General features: G+C 42.2%; 1 protein-coding gene across 1 annotated transcript in view; it reads left to right on the forward strand.

The window, feature by feature from the left end:
• EGFLAM (EGF-like, fibronectin type III and laminin G domains) overlaps nucleotides 1-20,355 on the forward strand; it is a 195,487-nt gene that overhangs the window by 22,788 nt on the left and 152,344 nt on the right. The window contains exons 3-5 of the mRNA XM_006889542.1: nucleotides 714-740; nucleotides 16,646-16,763; nucleotides 19,195-19,330. Coding sequence (XP_006889604.1) covers nucleotides 714-740; nucleotides 16,646-16,763; nucleotides 19,195-19,330 — 281 coding nt within the window. The remainder of the gene's footprint in view (nucleotides 1-713; nucleotides 741-16,645; nucleotides 16,764-19,194; nucleotides 19,331-20,355) is intronic.

Raw genomic sequence — 20,355 nt, forward strand, 5'->3', positions numbered from 1 at the left:
TTTCCATACAGTGACTCAGTATATTCTTTCCATCTTCTTTTAATACTTCCTGGATCATTTATGCGTTAAAACAGTACCTATATTGTTCTTATTATGTCTGTGATACCCATAGTTGGTATTCAGGCTTTCTGAGAGCTATTTAAAAGCAAACTCAGAGAAGCAATGTGAAATATTGTATATTTTCAAACAAAATAGCTGCATCCTTGCATACTACAGCTACCAGGCTATTTGGATTTAAGCATTTGATAAATGAAAATGTTGAACATTTCTTTTACACAAGACACTAAGGGTGCCATGAACAGAGAGGGCTTGGCAACTTGTGTGCTGTGTGCTAATATCCTGTACCGTATGAATGCTGTGAGCATAGAGCTCAAGACGCAATGTCTGACACAGAATACCCAGCTCTGGTGACCTAGTAGATAAAGAGTTGTTCTGCCAACCCAAAGACAGGTAGTTCAAATCCACCAGCTGTTCAGCAGGAGAAAGATGGGCAACCTTGTCTTGTGTGATTTATAGCCTCTGGAAGGTCAGCTATGAGTCAGCTCTGACATGATAACCATGAAAAAGAGTGAGAAAAGGAGAAATGGTCAGTATTATTCCTATTGCAAAAATTAGTGCTTACAGCCTTTGGTTGTACAGAGGTGGGAGGGAGAAGTGCTCTCTGGGCTCAATTTAGATCTTCACGTACTTTCTTTTCTCCCCTCTCTCTCCAGGGACAACCTGATCATCAGACTTTTATTGTAAGTATGCTTTGAAAAACTAAATCCCTGTCCCAACCCAAGCTTCTCATGGAAATGTCGCTATTGAATAAGATTGTGTACTGAATCAGACTTAGTTCTAGTGTGAGTAGGAGTTGTGATGGTACCAGGAGAGTTTTTGATCATTTAGAAATAAATCTGTGCACCTCTCTCTCTCTCTCTCTTTCTTTCTTTCCCTCCCTCCCTCCCTCCCTCCCTTTTCTCTCCCTCCCTCTTCTCTCTCCTCCCTCTCTCTCTCTTTAAAAAAATAAGCCACTTTCATCCTCTGATGTGTTGTTTCCTCACACTTGACATGGTAAGTGTAAGAGGAACATTTTTTTGAAGGTTGAAATAATTTAAGCTCTGCCCCTAGACAATGTACATCAGATTGCAAAGGAAAGAAAAGACTAGAAAACTAGGGCAACATCAATGATGGGTTGTACCTTCTCCCTTATTTTTTTTCTTCATTGTCCCTCTCTTATTCCTGCTTATACATTCAGACCTTTGCAGTTAAACATGACTGGTTCACCTAAAAGCTTGGAGGGTTTGTCTTTTTTTCATTGAATGCCTCTGATAGAGGACAGGGTTAACTTAGGGCTGATTTGATTTAAATTATCAGTAAACAAACTTCCTTAGTCAATAGTGTGGAATAATTATACATTATTTTCTCACTTGCCTGTGTAGATGCCTGTGATCTGACTAGCATTTCACGCTCATTATTATGCCTTGCTTAGAAGAACCACTTGCAGTTTTCTTTCTGGAAAACAAATTCTAAAAAAGATTATAAAATGTGAGCAATTTGATAACTTCTTCTAAAAGTTAGAAATAAAAATAGAAATAGATGTCCAAGCTGGGAGTTGGCTTGCCACATTTTTTGATCATGTACATGAACAGTTAAAAATATTTGAACATGCTCCAGTGTATGTATATTTCTATGTTATCAATTATACATGCACTGCTATCTAATTCATTATGTACATTATTAAGCAGGATGGAATTTTTGAGGAGATAAAATGGAAATAGGCAGTTTTGATATTTTCTTCCAGCATCTCAGTATCATGTCTTCCCTATCCCGGGATACCCTTTGGAGTCTGCTGGGCTGGTTGACCCAGAACAATGATTCAGCCAACCTGAACCCTACCCTATCCTGACACACTGGAGTCCGTTGCTGAAGTCATTGTGTCAATCCATCTCATTGAGAGGGGGATATTCCTTTCCTTCACTTCACCCCCCTCCTTTCCAAGTATGGTGTTCTTTTCTATGAATCTTTGCCTGGCTACATGTCCAAAGTATGAAAGATGAAGCTTTATCATCCTTGCCTCCAAGGAGCACTCTGGCTGCACTTTTTCCATGACATACAAGCCGTGGGTCACACTTAAGGTTGGGGGAAAAAACTTACTTAGGAATCAAGCTGGAATATAGTTCTAGGCTACACCCCATCATCTAATTTTTACACCCAGTGTAAAGGTGATTTGAAGTAAGACCAAGGAAATTCCCTGAATTTCTCTTTCCAAGACTATAAGTGAAAGGGTGCATTAGCAATAATTCCTGACTGCAGGTACCACTGTCCCTGAGTAACAGTTAATTGTGTTCATACAGAATCTATATCTAGAACAAGAAGCTGTTATCTGAATGTAGCAAGGGAGCAATGCACAGTTTAAAATCAGGAAGTGTATCATTGTTCTACCATTTCTCCATACCTATTTAATTTTTATGTTGAGCAAAATAATTCACAAAACTTTGTGAAGAAGAATGTGCCATCAGGTTTGGAGGAAGACTCATCAACAACCTGCACTGTGAAGATGACACAACTTAGCTGACTGCAAGTGATGAGAATATTAAGTGCTCGCTGCAGAAGATCAGGGAACCTTCAGTATGGGTTACATCTCAACATCTAGAAAGCAGAGGTCTTCACTATAGGACCAACAGTCAACATTATGGTAGGTGGAGAAAGGATTGAAGCTGTCAGTTAGTTCATCTTTCTTGGATCAACAATCAACATCCTTGATACAAGCAATCAGGAAATCAGAAGACTTATTACACTGGTCAAGTCCGCTATCAGAGACTCCTCCAAAATGCTGAAGAGCAATACCAGTTTAAAGATTAAGGTGCACCTGATTCAGGCCATGATATTCTCAATCGCCCTGCTACACATCAGAGAACTGGATAGTGAATAAGGATGATAGAATAAGAATTAATGCCTTTGAGTTAGGGTGCTGGAGAAGAGTATTTAATATCCCATGTACTGGCAAATAACAAGCAAGTATGTAATGGGAAAAGTGCAGGCTGAGTGATCCTTGGGGGAAAAGATGGTAAAGCTTCATATTTCATACTTTAGACATGTAGCCATGCAAGGATTCATAGAAAAGGCCATCATGCTTGAAAAGATGGGGGTGGTAAAGATAGGGGAAGTAAAGGAGATGAAGACACACCCCCCCAATGAGCTAGATTGACATGATGACTTCAGCAATGGGCTCTAGTGTGTCAGAGATGATGAGGATGGCACAGGATAGGGTAGGGTTCAGGCAGACTGTTCATATGGTCGTTATGAGTCCTACTCAACTCAACAACACCCACCAAGACCTTTCTGTGCATCCACATCAGCAATGTCGATACTCCTGGAAGTCATAGAACAGGCCCACACAAAGAAGCTTCGTCCACTCCCAAAATTAATGGTTTCTCAGCACCTGCTATGTGTAACCACTCACAAACTAGAAAATCCAACTCCTCTCCCTCGATTCCACCTCTACAGTCTTCCAGTGGGCCATTGGAGAGATGTTTGGAAGATAGCACTTTTTCATTTCACTAGGGTTGCCCACCTGATGGTTCTGAACTTCAGTCAAGATAATCAAGCTTTAACTTGAGGGATGAGCTATAAAGTTGTATCCAAGTTTATGAGTTACTAATGGAGATGGAAAGATTTAGCTGGTGCTGAAAGCACTTGGCAGCTGACCAAAATGTTGGCAGTTCAAAACTACTGGTCACTCCATGGGAGAAAAATGTGTCAGTCTAAATCTGTAAAGGTTTACAGCCTTGGAAATCCTAGGAGACATTTCTTTGTCCTAAAGGGTGGCTGTGAGTGGGAATTATGTCTTCTTAGATCTAATTTTGAAAAGCCAGCCATGGCACCTAGTCCTACTGTGACGCAGATGGACTGACCATAAGTCAGAGTTGACTACAACAACTGGATTTGTTGTTTTGGTTAGTACAAGAAGAGGATGAGTACTGAAAGACAGTGAGTCAGTGACCTTGATAGATTGTAATTGGACAGAACGAGATTTGTCCTGTGACCATCTGATAGACTAGGTGCTAGGCTGAGAATCAGGCATGACATGTCTCAGAGTCAGGCAATTGGAAGCACATTAAGTCGATACATTTTATGAGGGAAACCAGACCCCAAGTGCTGCCTCCACGGGCTGTTATGTCACCTCGCAGGCTCTAGTTTCATCTTCTATAAAATGAAGATAATAGATCTGACCTCATAGGCCTTCTGTGAGGCTTAAATGAGACACCTTATAAATTCCAAAATGCTATTTAGGTGCAAACTGTCATGATCGCATCAGTCATAAAGTGGAAGTTGTTGTCTTTGGTCATCTTTCAGAGAGCATTCAGAGAACAGTTCACTTACTTTAAAGCTGAAGGCTGATTTAGATTTTCTCTTATGTAAGTGTCAAGGCACAGAGCACATGACACCTGCCAGGTCCACCAAGAAGACAAAAGTGCTTTTTTAAAAAAAAATTTTTCTTTTATATTGGTTTGCTCACAAAGTTCATATACATTGTGTTTCATACAATGATTCCCATGCATTATGTTTTATAAAATCAATCACCAGCGACTTTGCCCATCATTACCCTGTCTTTTCAGGTCCACGCTGGATCCTTCCCATTTCCTTCGCCCCCTCACTCTACCTAGTGCAACCCTCTGGTTTCTCCCCTACCCATTCTTACCCCTTTGTTCCCACGTCTTCCCCTCTAGAGTTCCCATACATGTTTTACTACTTATCCTTCTATTTTTACAATAATGGTCTTATGCAGTATTTGTCCTTAGGAGACTGAGTTAGTTGGTTTGGCAGTACCATCTCAGACAAGGCTCTTTTAACAAACGTTTACAGAATACTCCTGGGCCTCCAGAAGAAAATGACTGATAACCCAATTACAAGATGGGCAAAAGACATGGAAAGGCTTTTTACAGAGAAAGGCATTCAGATGGCCCACAGACTCATGAAGAAATGCTTAATATCACTGGCAAAAAGAGAGATGCAAATCAAAACAAAAGCTTTTTGAAAGAGATTTTACATGTCAGAAAGGACTGAGCAAGCACAAAACAGGCTTCTTTTACAGCAGACCTCCCAACTTTGCTCCCTAAATAGGTAGAGAAGACTGGTAAATTCACTTTGACTTCTATTACAAGGGGGAGAGGGGGGAATCTTTCTCAGTCTGACCATTTCTCACAATCTTTATAGGAAAAAAGTTCAAGAATGATAGACATTTTGATTGGTTTTCCAACTTCCTCAAGAAAATACCCCAAAACATTGTTTGGTTTTCAACCTTAAAAATAATATGTTTAACATCTTACGTACTTTGATAAAAGCTAACATCACAGTTATAAGTGAATAAAGGACAGAAACCCAAGAATGTGTCAACGTGTGTAGAATTCACCTACATGGTCTGCATGGGTTATTACAGGTTTCAATGAATAAGAAATTCCATATGGGAAGAGGGATGTCAGAACAAAATGTGACTACTGATTCACCACCTAACCCCACCCCCTTCTCATGGACTCCACCACTCTGTTCCCTAGATCCTCACTCTCTTCTGCAAACCCACCAAACTCTGAGCACAGGAACAAACATAGACCAGAAACAGAGAAATGGTTTCTAGAAGGATATCCCTCTACCTCCTAGGATACACCTGGGTTATTTTTGGCACTAAATTCCCCATTTAGCACTTACTGCAGAAAACCAAAGACTACAGCCTTCAAGAGAAGCTGTGCTGCAATCCTGAAGGCACACAGTTAGAGGCCACCAGCGATTAACTACCTCTGAAAACCTTCCAGAGGGCCAGTTATGAGTTGGTTCTGACTTAACAGTATACAACAACAACAGCCTTCAATATGGGTTACATCTCAACATCAAAAAGCCAAAATTCCTCACCATTGGACCAATAGGCAACATCGTGGCAGAGGGAGAAAAGAATGAAGTAGTCAAAGGTTTCATTTTCATTTGATCCATAATCAACATCCATGGTAGCTGCAGTCCAGAAATCAAAAGCCATATTGCATTTGGGAAATATGCTGTCAAGGACCTCTCCAAAGGTTTACAGGGCCAGGGTGTCAGTTTGAAGACTAAGGTGCACTTGACCCAAGCCATGATATTTTCAATTGCTTCCTCTGTATCTGGAAGTTGTTCAATGAATACGGAAGACCAAGGGAGAGCCAATGCCTTTGACTTGTAGTGTTGGTGATGAGTATCAACATGGACTGCCAAAAGAACACACAAATTTGTTCTGAAGGAAGTGCAGCCAGAAAGCTCTTTAGTGGCAAGAATGATGGCATTCAGTCTCACTTACTGGGATATTTTGAGGAGGGATCCATCCTTAGAAAGAGAAACATCATGTGGTGAAAGGTAGAGGGTTGGTGGAAGAGACATAGATCTTCAAGGAGATGGACTGACTAAGTGACCACAATGGCTGTGAGCATCCGGAACCCAGGAGAATGGTGAAGGAGAGGGCAAGGTTCACATCTGTCATTCATCAGATCACTGTCACGCATTGTTTATTTCATGGCACCTAACAATAGCAACAATAACAAGGAATCTCTTCACATGTATTTTTTCCCCTTCGTTTTCAAATATAAATTTTTTATGTATAACTTTCATATCCATAAAGTAATGATCTGATCTATAATAATTTTATTTTTGTTGTTGTATTACTTAAGATTCTATACTCAACGGCACATAATAACAACACTCTTGTATTTCTAATTAGAACTTGGCCTTTGGAGTAAAAAAGAAGCAGGTTCAAGTCTTACCTTTGCTACTTACTAAATACATACCCTTGGACAAATCACTACTATTTCAGAACACTCTTTCCTTCCATGTGGATGAGGAAAAACAATGATACTACCTCATAGATCTGAAGGAAGTTAACTATATCTGTTTGTATAGCTCTCAAAATGAAAGAAAATTTAGACTCTGGTTTGCAATAATGAATGATTTTCTGGACAAAAATTGGCCAGTAAAGGAAGCCTACAAGGAAAATAGTTAAAAACCCAACAAAATACCCATTGATGTTCAAAGAATTTCCTAGACAGTATGTGATCAATATAGTAGTGTTAACCTCACAATTTCTTGTAGGACTAACCTTAAGTCCAGGAAGATCTCATTCCAAATGCTTTGTTTAATTACATGTACAAAAATCTTATTTCAAATTAGTTCAATTGCTGTTAGGTGCCATCAAGTCAAGTATAACTCATAGTGACCCTATAAAGCCAAGCTAAACCATACTATTTCCTGTGCCATCGTCTTCATCTCTGACACACTAGAGCCCATTGCCGAAGTCACTGTGCCAATCCATCTCATTGGGGGTCTTGTTCTCCTTTGTTGACCCTCCATCTTTCCAAGTATGATGTCCCTTTCCAAGTAATAGCTTCACCTAGCTACATGTCCAAGGTATGAAAGACTAAGCTTCACCATCTTTTTCTTCAAGGAGTACTCTGTCTGTACTTTTCCCAGGACATAGCTGTTTGTGCTTTTGACAGCAACTCAAAGGCATCAATTCTTCTTCTGTCATCTTTATTCATTGTCCAGCTCTTTGATGAATAACAGGTAATCGAGAAGACCATGACCTGATTAGGTGCACCTTAGTCTTCAAACTTACATCATTGCTCTTCGGCATTTTGGAGAAGTCTCTGACAACAGACGTGCACAATGTAATATGTTTTCTAATTTCCTTATTGTTGGTACAAAGATGTTGATTTTTGATCCACAGAAGATGAAATCATTGACAGCTCCAATCCTTTCTCCATCTATCATAATGTTGACTGTTCGTCCTGTGGTGAGGACCTTTCTGTTCTTGATGGTGAGATGTAACCCATACCGAATGCTGTCGTCCTTAATCTTCTGCAGCAAATGTTTCATATCCTCTTCACTTTCAGCAAACAAGGTTGTGTCATCTGCATAATGCAGGCTGTTGATGACTCTTCCTCCAGTCCTTATGTCACATTCCTCTTTATAGAGCCCAGCTTTGTGAATTATTTGTTCAGCATTCAGCTTGAATAGGTATGGAGAAGGTATACATCCCTGATGCACATCTTTCCTGATTTTCCATGCAGTATCCTCTTGCTTTGTTTGGAGCTTCTTGATCTCAGTATAGATTTCTCATGCGCACAATTAAGTGTTCTGGGCAATTAGGACTTACAAATTTTAGCAGGATGGAGTTAGAACTTATTCTAAAGGAGACTTAGGCATTTTGGAGATTGAGGGATCAGTCTTTGGAGAAGGACATGATGTTTGGAAGGTGAGTACAGGATAGGAAGGCCCTGCATGAAATAGATTGACACAGTGACTATGGAAATGAAGACAGTGTGTCAGAGACAGTGAGATTGGCTCAAGATAAGGCAGGATTCAGGGCTACTGTTCATAGGGTTACTATGAGTCATAGTCAACTCAAGGTTACATACAACCGCAACAATATTATTCAGTTCACCAAAACCAAACCCAGACCCTCCATTCAGTAATCATATTTGGCATTGGCTTGTAGCAAGTATGTGCCATAGACTGTGGAGCCACGTCCTTACTCCTTTACTTTATACTGTATGATAGGTTTACAGGCGAAGAGAATCCTATATTGAAAGACTTTTGATAGCACTGAGTTAGTTTGCATCTCTCTTTCTTTGGGATCAATCTGGAGTGGTGGTGTGAGAAATGGAAAAAGAGGTGTGTTACATCTGCACACTCCCCCAAGTCTCCTAACTGCTCAACTTTATATGAAACAAAGTGATAGATGCTGGAACTGGGATACACGGCTGGGAGGCTGAAAGTGAGTATGCTCCACATAGCCTCCTCTCCAGCTAACCGTAGGATAGAGTGTGAGGGAGAGGGATGGAGGAACAGACTGGACACCGACATGTCAGAAATTATAGAGATGGCCCAGGAGAGGAGTCACGGGAGCCTATACTAGGCTACCGTGATAGTAATGGAAAGAGTGGAACAGATTGAAAAGACAATGTGGGGAAGAGGCTGAATGGAGGAGGGCAAGAGCGTGTCAGTCCTGTTGCTGGCGTTCCTAACTCCTGAGCCTGGGGCAGAGGTGCTGATGCAGTCATAAATCACAACAGAGGAGTCGGAGGGAACAGCTGGCTTTGGATGAGGTCATCTGTTTATCTTGGCCATCTAGCTTGATGTCTTTCTTTCATTCGCTTTCTAGCTCATTTATTTATTTATCAGAAAGCATTGCTGGAGCGTTCGCTGTCTGCCTGAGACCATGCAAGCTTTGGAATGGGAAAGAAATTAGAACTTGCCTCCTACCCTCTAGTGCAAGGGACAGGTTGACAAACTGACAATTACAACACATTGTAAGTGTCATTAAGACATGAGTGGAGATACACTAAGGACACCAGGGAGCAGAGAAGAGTGCACCTAACAAGACTGGGGATGGGGGTCAGAGTAATGAGGTAATGTCTCAGTTGAACTGAGTCATGAAGCATGAGCAGGGGTGAGCCAGGCAAGAGCAGGAGAAGGGGACTTCACAGAGAAGGGGAAGCAGGTTCAAAGGCCCAGCAGCAAAGAATTGAATGGCATAAATTTGAGCCCTGCCAAGTTCTTAAATATGACTGGAATTTAGAATTAAGGAGAGGCGATGGCACGAGACGATGCTGGAAGGATAAACAGGAGGGCTCAATATATCATTCTAAGGGAGCAATGACAAGACCAGACTTGGAGGTTAGAGAAATTACCTGGCAATGTGGTATTTAGATTGGAGGAATAGATAGTATTGGTGGCAAAGAGAATTCAGAGGCTGTTTTCACCATGGAATGGAGTCATCATTATGAAGAATTAGACCTAAATGGTTGTAAGGATGAAAGAAGATTAGATATACCTGAGCCTGTATAGTGTGAAAAATCTGGACAATAGATAAGGGAGACTGAAGAAGAATTGATGCTTTTGAATCTTGGGCAAGAATACTGAATAGACCATTGACTTCTAGAAGAATGAACAAATCTGTCTTGCAGGAAGTATAGCCAGACTGCTCCCTAAAAGGGACATTGAGCAGAATTCACATTTGAGCATGTTAGAAGCACAGACAAGTCTCAGGAGAAGGATGTTATGCTTTCTAGAAGTAGCTGTTGTTCTTAGGTGCTGTCGAGTCGAGTATGACCGATAATGACCCTATGAACAACAGATCTGAACCCTGTCCTATCCTGTGCCATCCTCACAATCTCTGATATACTCAAGCCCATTGCTGCTGTAACTGTATCAATCCGGCTGCTTGAGGGTCTTCTTCTTTCTGATCAATGTTTCCAAGCATGATGTCCTTCTCCAAGGAATAGCCTCTCCTGGCAACATCCCCAAAGTATGCGAGAAGAAGCTTTATCACCTTTGCCTCCAAGGAGCACTCTGGTTACACTTTCTCCAAGGTGTATGTGTTTGTTCTTTTGGTAGTCCATGAGCTATTTCAGTACTCTTCTCCAGCACCACAGCTCAAAGGCATCAGTTTTTCTTCAGCCATCCTTATTCATTGTCCAATCCTCAAATGCATAGCAGATGACTGAAAAGACTGTGATCTTAGTCAGGTGCACCTCAGTTGTCAAGCTCACATTGTTAATTCTCAATAATTTGGAGAGGTCCTTAACTGCAGACTTTCCCAGTACAGTACATCTCCTGATCTCCTAACTGCTGCTAGCAATTGTATTAAAGTAGAAGAGAAAAAAAAAAAAGAGGAAGGCCTCACATGAGATAGATGGATACAATGGCTGCAACACCGGCTCAGATATAGCAATGATTGTGAACTAGGCAGTACTTTCTTCTGTTGCATATCATTATGAGTTTTAACCAGCTTGGTAGTACCTGGTAACAGCAACAGTGATGAGATAACACAAATGTGTTGCATGCAAGAGGTAGAATCAGCTGTATTGATAACTGATGGGTGACTGGGAAGTAAGAGTGCACCTGGAAAAATTTGTTCAGAGTTTCCTGTTTAGATCACTTAGTGAATGTGAGGTCAACCAGTGAGAGAAAGCACGAGAGGGATAGAAAAGTGTTGTGATGTTTTGGGCAGTGAGAGGAAGAGTGATAAGTTGCCTTTGATTATGTTAGTCTTGAGTTGGTTGGTAGTTTTAGGATAGAGTTATTCTAAACTCAGTCATAAATCCATACCTACAGCTCAAGAGGGAGACCGGACCACAGATGCAGAAATGGAGAGTGGAAGTGCTAAAATGGTGCTCGAAGCTAAGGGAGTAGTATATGAGCTTACCCAAAATAGCCTCTACACTGCAGGAGAAGGAAAGGTGGTGAGGAATGAACCACCGGGAAAACCAGCATTTAAAAGATAAGATGAACAAGGGGAATAGGGAGAAGATATCAAACAGAATTCAAGTGGTAGAACAAAATTGCAAATAAACAGAGTGGGGGCTTTTAAGGGAGCCACATGTCTTAAGAAAAAAGTACTGAAAGTGACAGAAATCCACAGAAAGACTAGAACATACATTCCCAGTGGATTTACCACCAAGTTGTGTTGCTGACTTGAGTAAGAACATCTCAATATTCTTTTATGGGGAGGAAAGGAGGTAGGAAAGTAGAGAGAACTTCTTTAAGAAGCGTTATGCTGAGTGTACTAACTTAGTCCCACAAGGGTAAATCCTGTGTAAAACCATTCTTGTAGAATAAGCATGAGGATCAAAGGAGGGGACAGTGTAAAAAGAGGGGTGAGAATGAGTGGGAGGGTAGTGTGTTAATCATAGGGTTACACAATTCGATGGGTGGGTGAGGGGTGAAGGAAATGGGAAGGATCTTTTGTGAAAAACAATGTATTCAAACTTGGTAAAGAAATCAATATAATTTTTTAATAAAACCATTTAAAATGCAGAATCTTTAAAAAAAAAGAAGAAGAAGAAAGTGGTCCCTAAGGAGAGGAATGTATGCATGATGGAGAACAGAAGTTTTTAAGATGGTAGAGGCAGGGGAGAGGTGGTAGATACATGTGAAGAAGAGGAACCATTGGGACTCAGAGCATGGAGCTGAGCCCAAGACCAGGGACCTACAAACCTGGCCAGGTCAGGGCCTTGGGGCCCCTGAGATTCGGAGCATGGAGCATGGGCTCAAGCATCATTAAGTAAAAATACCTTTTTATAGATAGAATTGTCCCTGAAAAATAGAACTCCTGCAGCCTGTTAACATGACCTTATTTAGAAAATTTGTTGTTGCTTTTGTTAGGTGCAGGCAACTCATTGTAACCCTATGTACAACAGCCCTAAACTCTGCTCTATCTCATTGTCTCTGATACACTCACTCCCATTAAATGAGTCACTGAATCAATCCCTCTCATAGAAGGTCTTCTTCCCGCCTCCCCCACACTATCTTTCCACTCTCCCAAGCATGACATCCCTCTCCTAGGACTCGTCCCTCCTTGCAACATGTTCAAATTATGTCAGACTAAGCTTTAGAATCCTTGCCTCCAAGGAGCAACCTGGTTTCACCCTCTCTAGGATCAACCTGTTTGTTCTCTTACCAGTCCATGGTATTTTCAATACTCTTCTCCACCACCACCACAGCTCAAAGGCATCAATTCTCCTTTTAGAATCCCTAGGCATTGTCCAGCTCTCTGATCCTTAACAAGTAATTGCAAAGACCATGGTCTGCATCAGGCACACCTTAGTCTCCAGACTGACATCATTGCTCTTCAGTACTTTGGAGAGATCTCTGACAGCAGACTTTCCCAATGCAATTTGTCTTTTGATTTCCTGGCTGCTGGTACCAAGAATGTTGACTGGGGAGCCAAACAAACAACCGCAATCTCTTCACCACCTATCATAATGCTGCCAATTGGCCCAGTGGTGAGAATCTTTGTTTCCTGATGTTGAGCTTCAATCCATATTGAAAGGTGAAGTCCTTGACCTTCTCAGCAAGCACTTCAGGTCCTCTTCAGTTTCAGCAAGCAGAGTTGTGTCATTTTCATAATGCAGATTGTTGATGAGTCTTCCTCTAATCCCGATGCCACATTTCTCCTCCCAGCCTCCCAGATGATCTGTTCTGCATACAGATTAAAAAGGTATGGAGATAGGACACATCCCGAGCGTACACCCTTCCCAATTTTGAACCATGCAGTGTTTCCCTTTTCTGTTCTGACGACTGCCTCTTTGTCCAAGCATAAGCATAAGCATGATCCAATGATGTGGAATTTTCGTTCTTCTCAGACTTAGCCACAGTTTCATTGAAAATGTTATCAAGAAGATCAAGTCATGTTTGTCCACACTGAGTGGTATCCTATGAAAGAGAAGAGATACAAAGAAACGGGGAGAGAGGAAAACCATGACATGTAAAGATGTATACACAAGACTAGAAATGGCTTAAGTTGCCAGTCAGTAGCAGAAACATGAAAGAATATTGTGATAGAGACTTCACAGGGGATATAGCCTCCCCCAAATTGTTGATTTAAACATCTAGACTCCAGAGCTATAAAACATTCCTGTTGCTTAAAGTCATCCACTTAGTGGTACTTTGCCTTAGGAACCATTATATTATACAATAAAACAAAGCCCACGTGATCCTAAAATGCAGTCAGAGTAGTTGGAGTCAGACCCGACTCATAGCTGACCTTCCAGTGGGTTTTCAGAGGCAGAAATCCTAAAACACAAATTGTACTGGGAAAATCAGCCTTCAGGGGCCTCTCCAGAGTGCTGTAGAGCAACGATATCAGTTAAGAAACTAAGGTACACCTGACCCAGGACATCGTCTTTGGAATTACTTGCTATGCACCAGAGAAAAAGGAATAAGAATGACAGAAGAATTGATGCCTTTGAGTTGTGGTGCTGAACATATCATGATTGCCAAGAGAACAAACATGTCTGTCCTGGAGAGGATGAAACCAGTTTTCTCTTTGGAGCTAAAGATTTTAAAGCTCCATCTCACATACTTTGAGCATGTTGCTAGGAGGGACCAATCCTTGGAGAAGGACATCATGCTTGAGTGGGTGGAGGGACAGCATAGGAGAGGAAAACCCTGGATGAGAAGTATTGACACAGTAATTGAAGTCATGGGGTAGGTGTATCAGAGTCAATGAGATTGGCCAAGGACAGAGCAGTGTTCAGAGCTCTTGTGCATAGAGTTGCTATGAGTTGCAGTTGATTTGAGGGCACATAACAACAACAATAAATCACACGGAGCAGCTGGTGCTTTCTGATCACCTGCCTTAGCGATTGAAACACAGCTCCTTGCCACTAGGCCACCAGAGCCCCCTAGTCAGGGTAAAGAACTAATGAATTATGAATCAATGAAAATCCAACTTTTCTGTAAACTTTTGTTAAAATCACAATATAATTTTTTTAAAAAATACTGAGTTAAGTATCCAATTGTTATTTGCTGAATTTAAAAAAAAATATTAATTTTTATTTAGTAGCAATCAATGTGGGGAAAATAACAATTCACCAAATATACTGAATGCTAATTAGTGGCCCAGCAGTTAGTGAAGTAAGATGACTGGATGTGGGCTGTCATGGAAGGTGCCACAGGAACATGGGCGTGTGCATCAGCCAAGTGGGGTGAGCCCAGATGTGTTAGTCAGCTGGTGCTGCTGTGAAACAAATCTCAAAAGGAAGTGGCTTTAAAGAAGAGATTTTTTATTTTTTGTAAGAGTTTAGGAGTCTAGAAGTCTAAATCAAGGGCATGGTTCTGGCTTACAAGGGTCCTTTTTTTATATAATTCATCTTCTAGTAACTATCAATCCTTGGAGTTTTTGAGCTTATAGAAATATCTGCCATGTGGGTATATCTGTCGATTCTGTTCTTTTTATATCTCCAAATTCATTAGTTTCAGAACTACTTTACACTGGTAGGAACTTATTACCAAACCAATTAAAAAATCCTATTACCAAAAAAATTGAGCACAATTCAATTTATAATACTTTTCACCATGGAAGATCTGGTGGTCTATTGAATGAGGGGTTGTGCTGCCAGCCTAAAGACAGACAGTTTGAATCCACTCACTGCTCTTCATGAGAAAGATGGACACTTTCCTGTTGTGCAGTTTATAGTCTTAAAACCCGCTGGAGAGTTTATGAGTTGGTTCTGACTTGACAGCACCCAACAATGTTCACTATAATTCAACTTATAACACATTGGTAATCAGGAAAGCAGGTCCCCATATAGTTCAGACAATCGTCATTACAACCTCATTTCTCTAATGCTTGCTCTCTATCACCCACTTTACAAATATTATCCGCAACACTAAAATCACATGAAATTCTCTATCATCCCCATTTTACTGAAAACCCGAGGCTCAGAGAATTTCAATAGTAAAGCCAACAATATAAGTGGAACAGTTGGGATTCCAGTTCAGACCTGTTTGGTTCCAATGCCAATGCCCTGCCCACTCCTGCTGCTCCTCATTAACAGGGCTCCAATTGGACAGTGACCAAGGAGGATAGAAGGAGAATTGATGCCTTTGAGCTGAGGTGCTGGAGAAGAGTATTGAGAATACCATGAACTGCTAGGAAAACAAACAGATTTGTCCTGGAAAGGGTTAAACCGGGTGGCTCCTTGGAGGCAAGGATTCTGAGGCTCCGTCTAACATACTCTGGACATGTTGTGAGGAGAGACCGGTCCTTAGAGAGGGACATCATGCTTGGGCGGGTGGAGGGACGGCGCAGGAGAAGAAGGCCCTCTATGAGGTGGATTGATTCAGTGACTGGGATAATTGGAATGGGAGTGTCAGAGACAGTGTGATTGGCACAGGACAGAGCGGAGTTTAGGGCTGTTGTACATAGGGTCGCTATGAGTCACAAGCGACTCGATGGCACAAAACAACAACAACAACAATGTTTCAGACTCAGGCAGCCTCACCATCACTAAAGCCTAAGGCGTCCTTTCTGCCAGGGTCATTGTTGTAAGAGAAGTTCTCACACACATCCATCACCCATCGTTGTGATTTTCAAAGTGAGACCCACTCCATCCGCAGCCGTGGCACCTGAGAACTGACTGTTGTTGTTATTGTTTTTGTTGTTTACCTTCGCGTTGGAACTCACCCCCAGCTGACCCTCTAGTTGGTTTTCAGAGACATTAAATCACACAGGAAGAGATCACTCATCCTTCTTGGTGGAGCAGCTGGTGGATTTGAACTGTGTACCTTTGGGATTGCATCCCAGCTCCTTAAAAGCAGGCTACCAGAGCTCCCTGAGAACTGACTAGAAATGCAAGTAACAACACGCTTCCTAGACTTGCTGAGTCAGAAACACCAGGACAGAGGCTTTCATGGGATTCAGATGCCTATACAGAGTCTAAGAACTCACAACTGGGCACCTGATCTCTGGGTATAGGCTAAGGCCTCTTGCTCCTTGTTCATCTGCAAATGAGATATGCAAGTGAGAAGAGAGGCTGAGAAGTTCCACCCCTGGAGAATGAGATTGCTCCCTGATTTTCTGCAGCCTACTGACTATAGCCTTTACCAATAACTTCTGATGGTGTGGGTGAGTTCTCATTATACAACAATCCATAGAGTCCAAAGAAAAGTAATCCTCTGCTTTGGGGAAATAACATTGCCTTTACCTTTTGCACTCATTTTAAAATGAGGCCAACTCTACGGAAAACACCAAACCATCTCTGTCTGAGGTAATTTTAGAGCAGTACCCCGGATAACAATTTCCCTGTTTGCCCAAATGAAACACCTGATGTTTGTGCCTCTCATGTTTGCTCCTTGACAGGAAGAAGTGATTGGAGACTTGAAGCCTGGCACTGAGTATCGAGTGAGCGTAGCAGCTCACAGCCTGACTGGCCATGGACGGTTTAGCTCTCCTCACCGTATTACCACATTGCCCCAAGGTAAAAAGAGTTCAAATGTATTTTCAAAAATGATTAGTTGCTATTTATTTGTTACTTCATTCAGCAAGTATAAATGAGGAACTACTGTGTACCACTGTTGTAGAATTCTTACTTTCCATACACGAGACCTGGGTCCCGTTTCTCAGCCATGAATCTCCTGTGCAGCAACATCAGCCTTCAAGAAGGACTTGTGTGTTGCAAGAATAGGGAGGTCTGGTGCAATAGCCCATAGGGAGCTCACTGCTAGCTCAAAGGCTGCACCCCTCCAGCGGTTTGGATACCCACCTGTGGTTTTGGGGGAACAAGATAGCCAAGCTCCTCTTCTGCTATTCACAACCTTGGAAACCCACTTGAGGATCAGCTAGGAGTTTGTTCTAACTTGACAGCAATGAGAGAGAGCTGCTATGATGTTAAATAGCTTTTAGTCGAGCAACCAGATCCAAACAGACTCGGAAGGAAGGCCTGGTGACCTGTTTGTAAAATCAGCCAATAAAAACCTCTAAGGATCGCAATGGGCTGATGTGCAACTGATCCCAAGGGTGGCCTAGGACTGGTTCCATTTGTGGCATCACCAGGAGTCAGAGACCAAAGTGTTAACAGCTAACAACAGCAACGACTATGCACCAGGGCCTCAGGATTCCTTGAAGAACAGTAGCAAGTGCAGCTCATGTCTTCTCAGAATTTAGAGCTCCCAGCCTGTAGTAAGTGCTACACACAGTGACATAATAGTGCATTTTAAAAAAAGAAATAAAACTTGGCCATAGGAGTGAGAGGACATTTCTTTGAGGCGCTGACAGTTAAGGGAAGTTTGAAAAATGAGTAGGGATTGAGATGCGAGGCAGGGGTAGGATAGAAGCAGGCAGGAATTGTCCTATAAACCCTCACTCAGCCTCAACTCTGGGGACAGAAATGAATCAGTGCCAGCTGCTGCTTGCAAAGAGCTTACTGTGGAAGGAGAAGTGAGGCCATGGTCACGAGTAACTCCAGTGCACCCAAGGTCTGCCTCAGAGAGAAGGAACATGCAGCTTGCAGCTTTCCTCTCTACCTCGAGGCTCAGGGAAGCATTCAGAAAGAAAACTACCTGTGTCCCAGGTTTTAACAGATGCATGGGCTTTTGCTTGGGAGAGAAGACAGAAATAGTAGCATGAACACAGAGCATTAAAGTCTGGATATAAAGGCAGTAATGAGGGTTACCTTAGACTGATGGGATCATGGAAGATTCAGTCTTTTGGATAAGTGTGTTTTCCAAATGCCTTTTTTGTGTATTCTTCTGATTATGAGAAGGTGAAGGGTATAAAAGGAAGACTAGAGAATGCAGGACGTTAGTTCAGAGCTTTTATTTTCCTTGCTGTTTTTCACTACCTTTGAGTTGATTCCGACTCCTAATGAGCTCTTAAAGAGCACTGAACATTCCATGAATTGTCAAAAGAACAAAGAGTTATGGCTTGGAAAAAGTGCAGCCAGAGTGCTTCTTAGAGGCAAGGATGATGGCAAAGCTTCGTCTCACATACTGTGGATGTGTCGCTAGGAGAGGCTAGTCCCTGGAGAGGGGCATCATGCTTGGAAAGGTGGTCAGCAGAAAAAGAGGAAGACTCTCAACAAGATGGATTAACACTGTGACAGCAGCAGCAGACTCAAGCGTGTCAGAGATGATGAGGGTGGCACAGGATAGGACAGGGTTCAGATTTGTTGTTCATAGGGTCACTAGATGAAACCTAACAACAATACATGATGATCTCATGTGTGCAAAGCAGAACTGCCCTATAAGCTTCTCAAGGTTTCAACCTTTAGAAATCAGATTCTTCGGCCTGTCTTCCAAGGCAAAGCTGATTGTTGATTAGAAGTCACACATTTAACCACACGTGTCTCCCATGGACTCCAGTTTTCCTTGTTGTGTGCCATCTAGTCAACTCCCAACTCTGTAGTGACCAAATGGGACAGAGTAGAACTGCCCTGCAGGGTTTCCTAGTCTGTCGTTTTCAAGGGAGCATATTGCCAAATCCGTTCTCCTGTGAAGCTGCATGTAGAGTCAAACCACTGACCATTTGGTTGGTAACTGAGCTCTAGAGCTTTGTGTCCTCAGGACTCCCTGGGGTTTCCCATTTACACTTGCAGAGGAATCAAAAGTTGGTTAGAGGTGTGAGTTCTGAGAAGGTGTTAAAAGGAACAAACTATTGTGTGCACAGGTCAATGATCTGAAAGTTGGATTTTCAAGCAGGGTTGTTGTGGGGGAGATTGGGGAAAACCAGTTCATAGACTCAAGTCTTCCCTTGTACTATTTCAGGATCACTGTGTTGGCTTGCTTTGGTTTGGGGGTCTGTCTGAACTGAAATGTTTGAGTTGTGGGGTACACACAGGTTTTTAACAATTGAAACTCCTCTGGCAGCTGAGACCCCCAGCCATGTCTCCCTGTGTTTACTGCCCTGTCTAGATTCCTGCCTGCCACCTGCAGCCCCCCAGCAGCCTCATGTCATCGTGGTCTCTGATTCAGAAGTGGCTTTCTCCTGGAAGCCTGGAGAAAGTGAAGGAAGTTCCCCGATTCAGTATTACTCCGTGGAATTCACCAGGTATGTTCCAAACCCAAGCCTGTCAGCCCCAGGAATTCCAGTCATCTCCTCCACTGTCTGTGGAACAAAACTGAGAGGTCTAGGTTTATGTTCTGTCTTTGGTCTAACACCTGCCCACACTTCTCTCCAGGTGAGTTGCCTGGAAAACTATCCCAGTCACTCTGCATCTTCACCCCCTTCCACAGTCAGAGACTGAAAACACTCGAGGCACCATTGCCAAAAAGCCTGTCTGCATTTCAAGCTTGAAGCTTGCCTGTCTGCCTTTGAAACATTACATGTGAAGTCAATATTTGATGGTGACTTTGATCAGAAGGAGGAAAAAGAACTCTGTCAAAACAAGGCTTCCCAGTGTCCTTCTTGTCCCTTGCAGCCTTGGGGCAAATTCCCTGGTTCCGTTTTCTGTGTTTTTCCTCTTGTCTCTCCCGTTCTTGTTATTCTGCTTCTCAGAGGGCAGAAGAGTGATTAAAAGTGTGTCTAAGTGCTCACAGATGTAACAACATTGGATCTCAATGCCGCTGGGTGATTTTAAGACAAGAAATAAAGAAAAGCGAACAAAAAGAATTCCTCATCTAAGCTGAGGCTGCTTTCCTCGAACTCTGATTGCAGCCAGATCTTGAACTAAAGCACCTTGCTGGTGAACGAGTCTGAATAGCAACATTTGTGGAACTGGTGTTCACCTGGGTAAACCAGGGCCTGCTGTGCTGTGGCTTCCTAAGAGGCTGACTCAGCACCCCATTCTCTGAAGCTCCCTGAAGGCAAGGACAGAGGGAGGACTCAGCCTCCCTGGCCAGACTGCCTAGCCTGATCTTGATGAGAAAAAACAGGCATTTGTTTTTTCTTTTTTTTTTTTATTTTTTATTAAATTTTATTAGTTTTAACGAACATTTACAGAGATTTTGGGTTTTCATTCATTCATTGTTGCACTGTTTTCTCCACCCTCATCCCCAGTTTGTTCTTCTTCCCCCCCCCCCAATGTCTGTTTAATTGTCCAATTGCCACAGTGCTTGTCAAAGCCAGTTCTGATT

The sequence above is a fragment of the Elephantulus edwardii genome, unplaced genomic scaffold, assembly GCF_000299155.1.
Source record: "Elephantulus edwardii isolate Elephantulus edwardi_28Jun2011 unplaced genomic scaffold, EleEdw1.0 scaffold00079, whole genome shotgun sequence".
Classification (NCBI taxonomy): domain Eukaryota; kingdom Metazoa; phylum Chordata; class Mammalia; order Macroscelidea; family Macroscelididae; genus Elephantulus; species Elephantulus edwardii.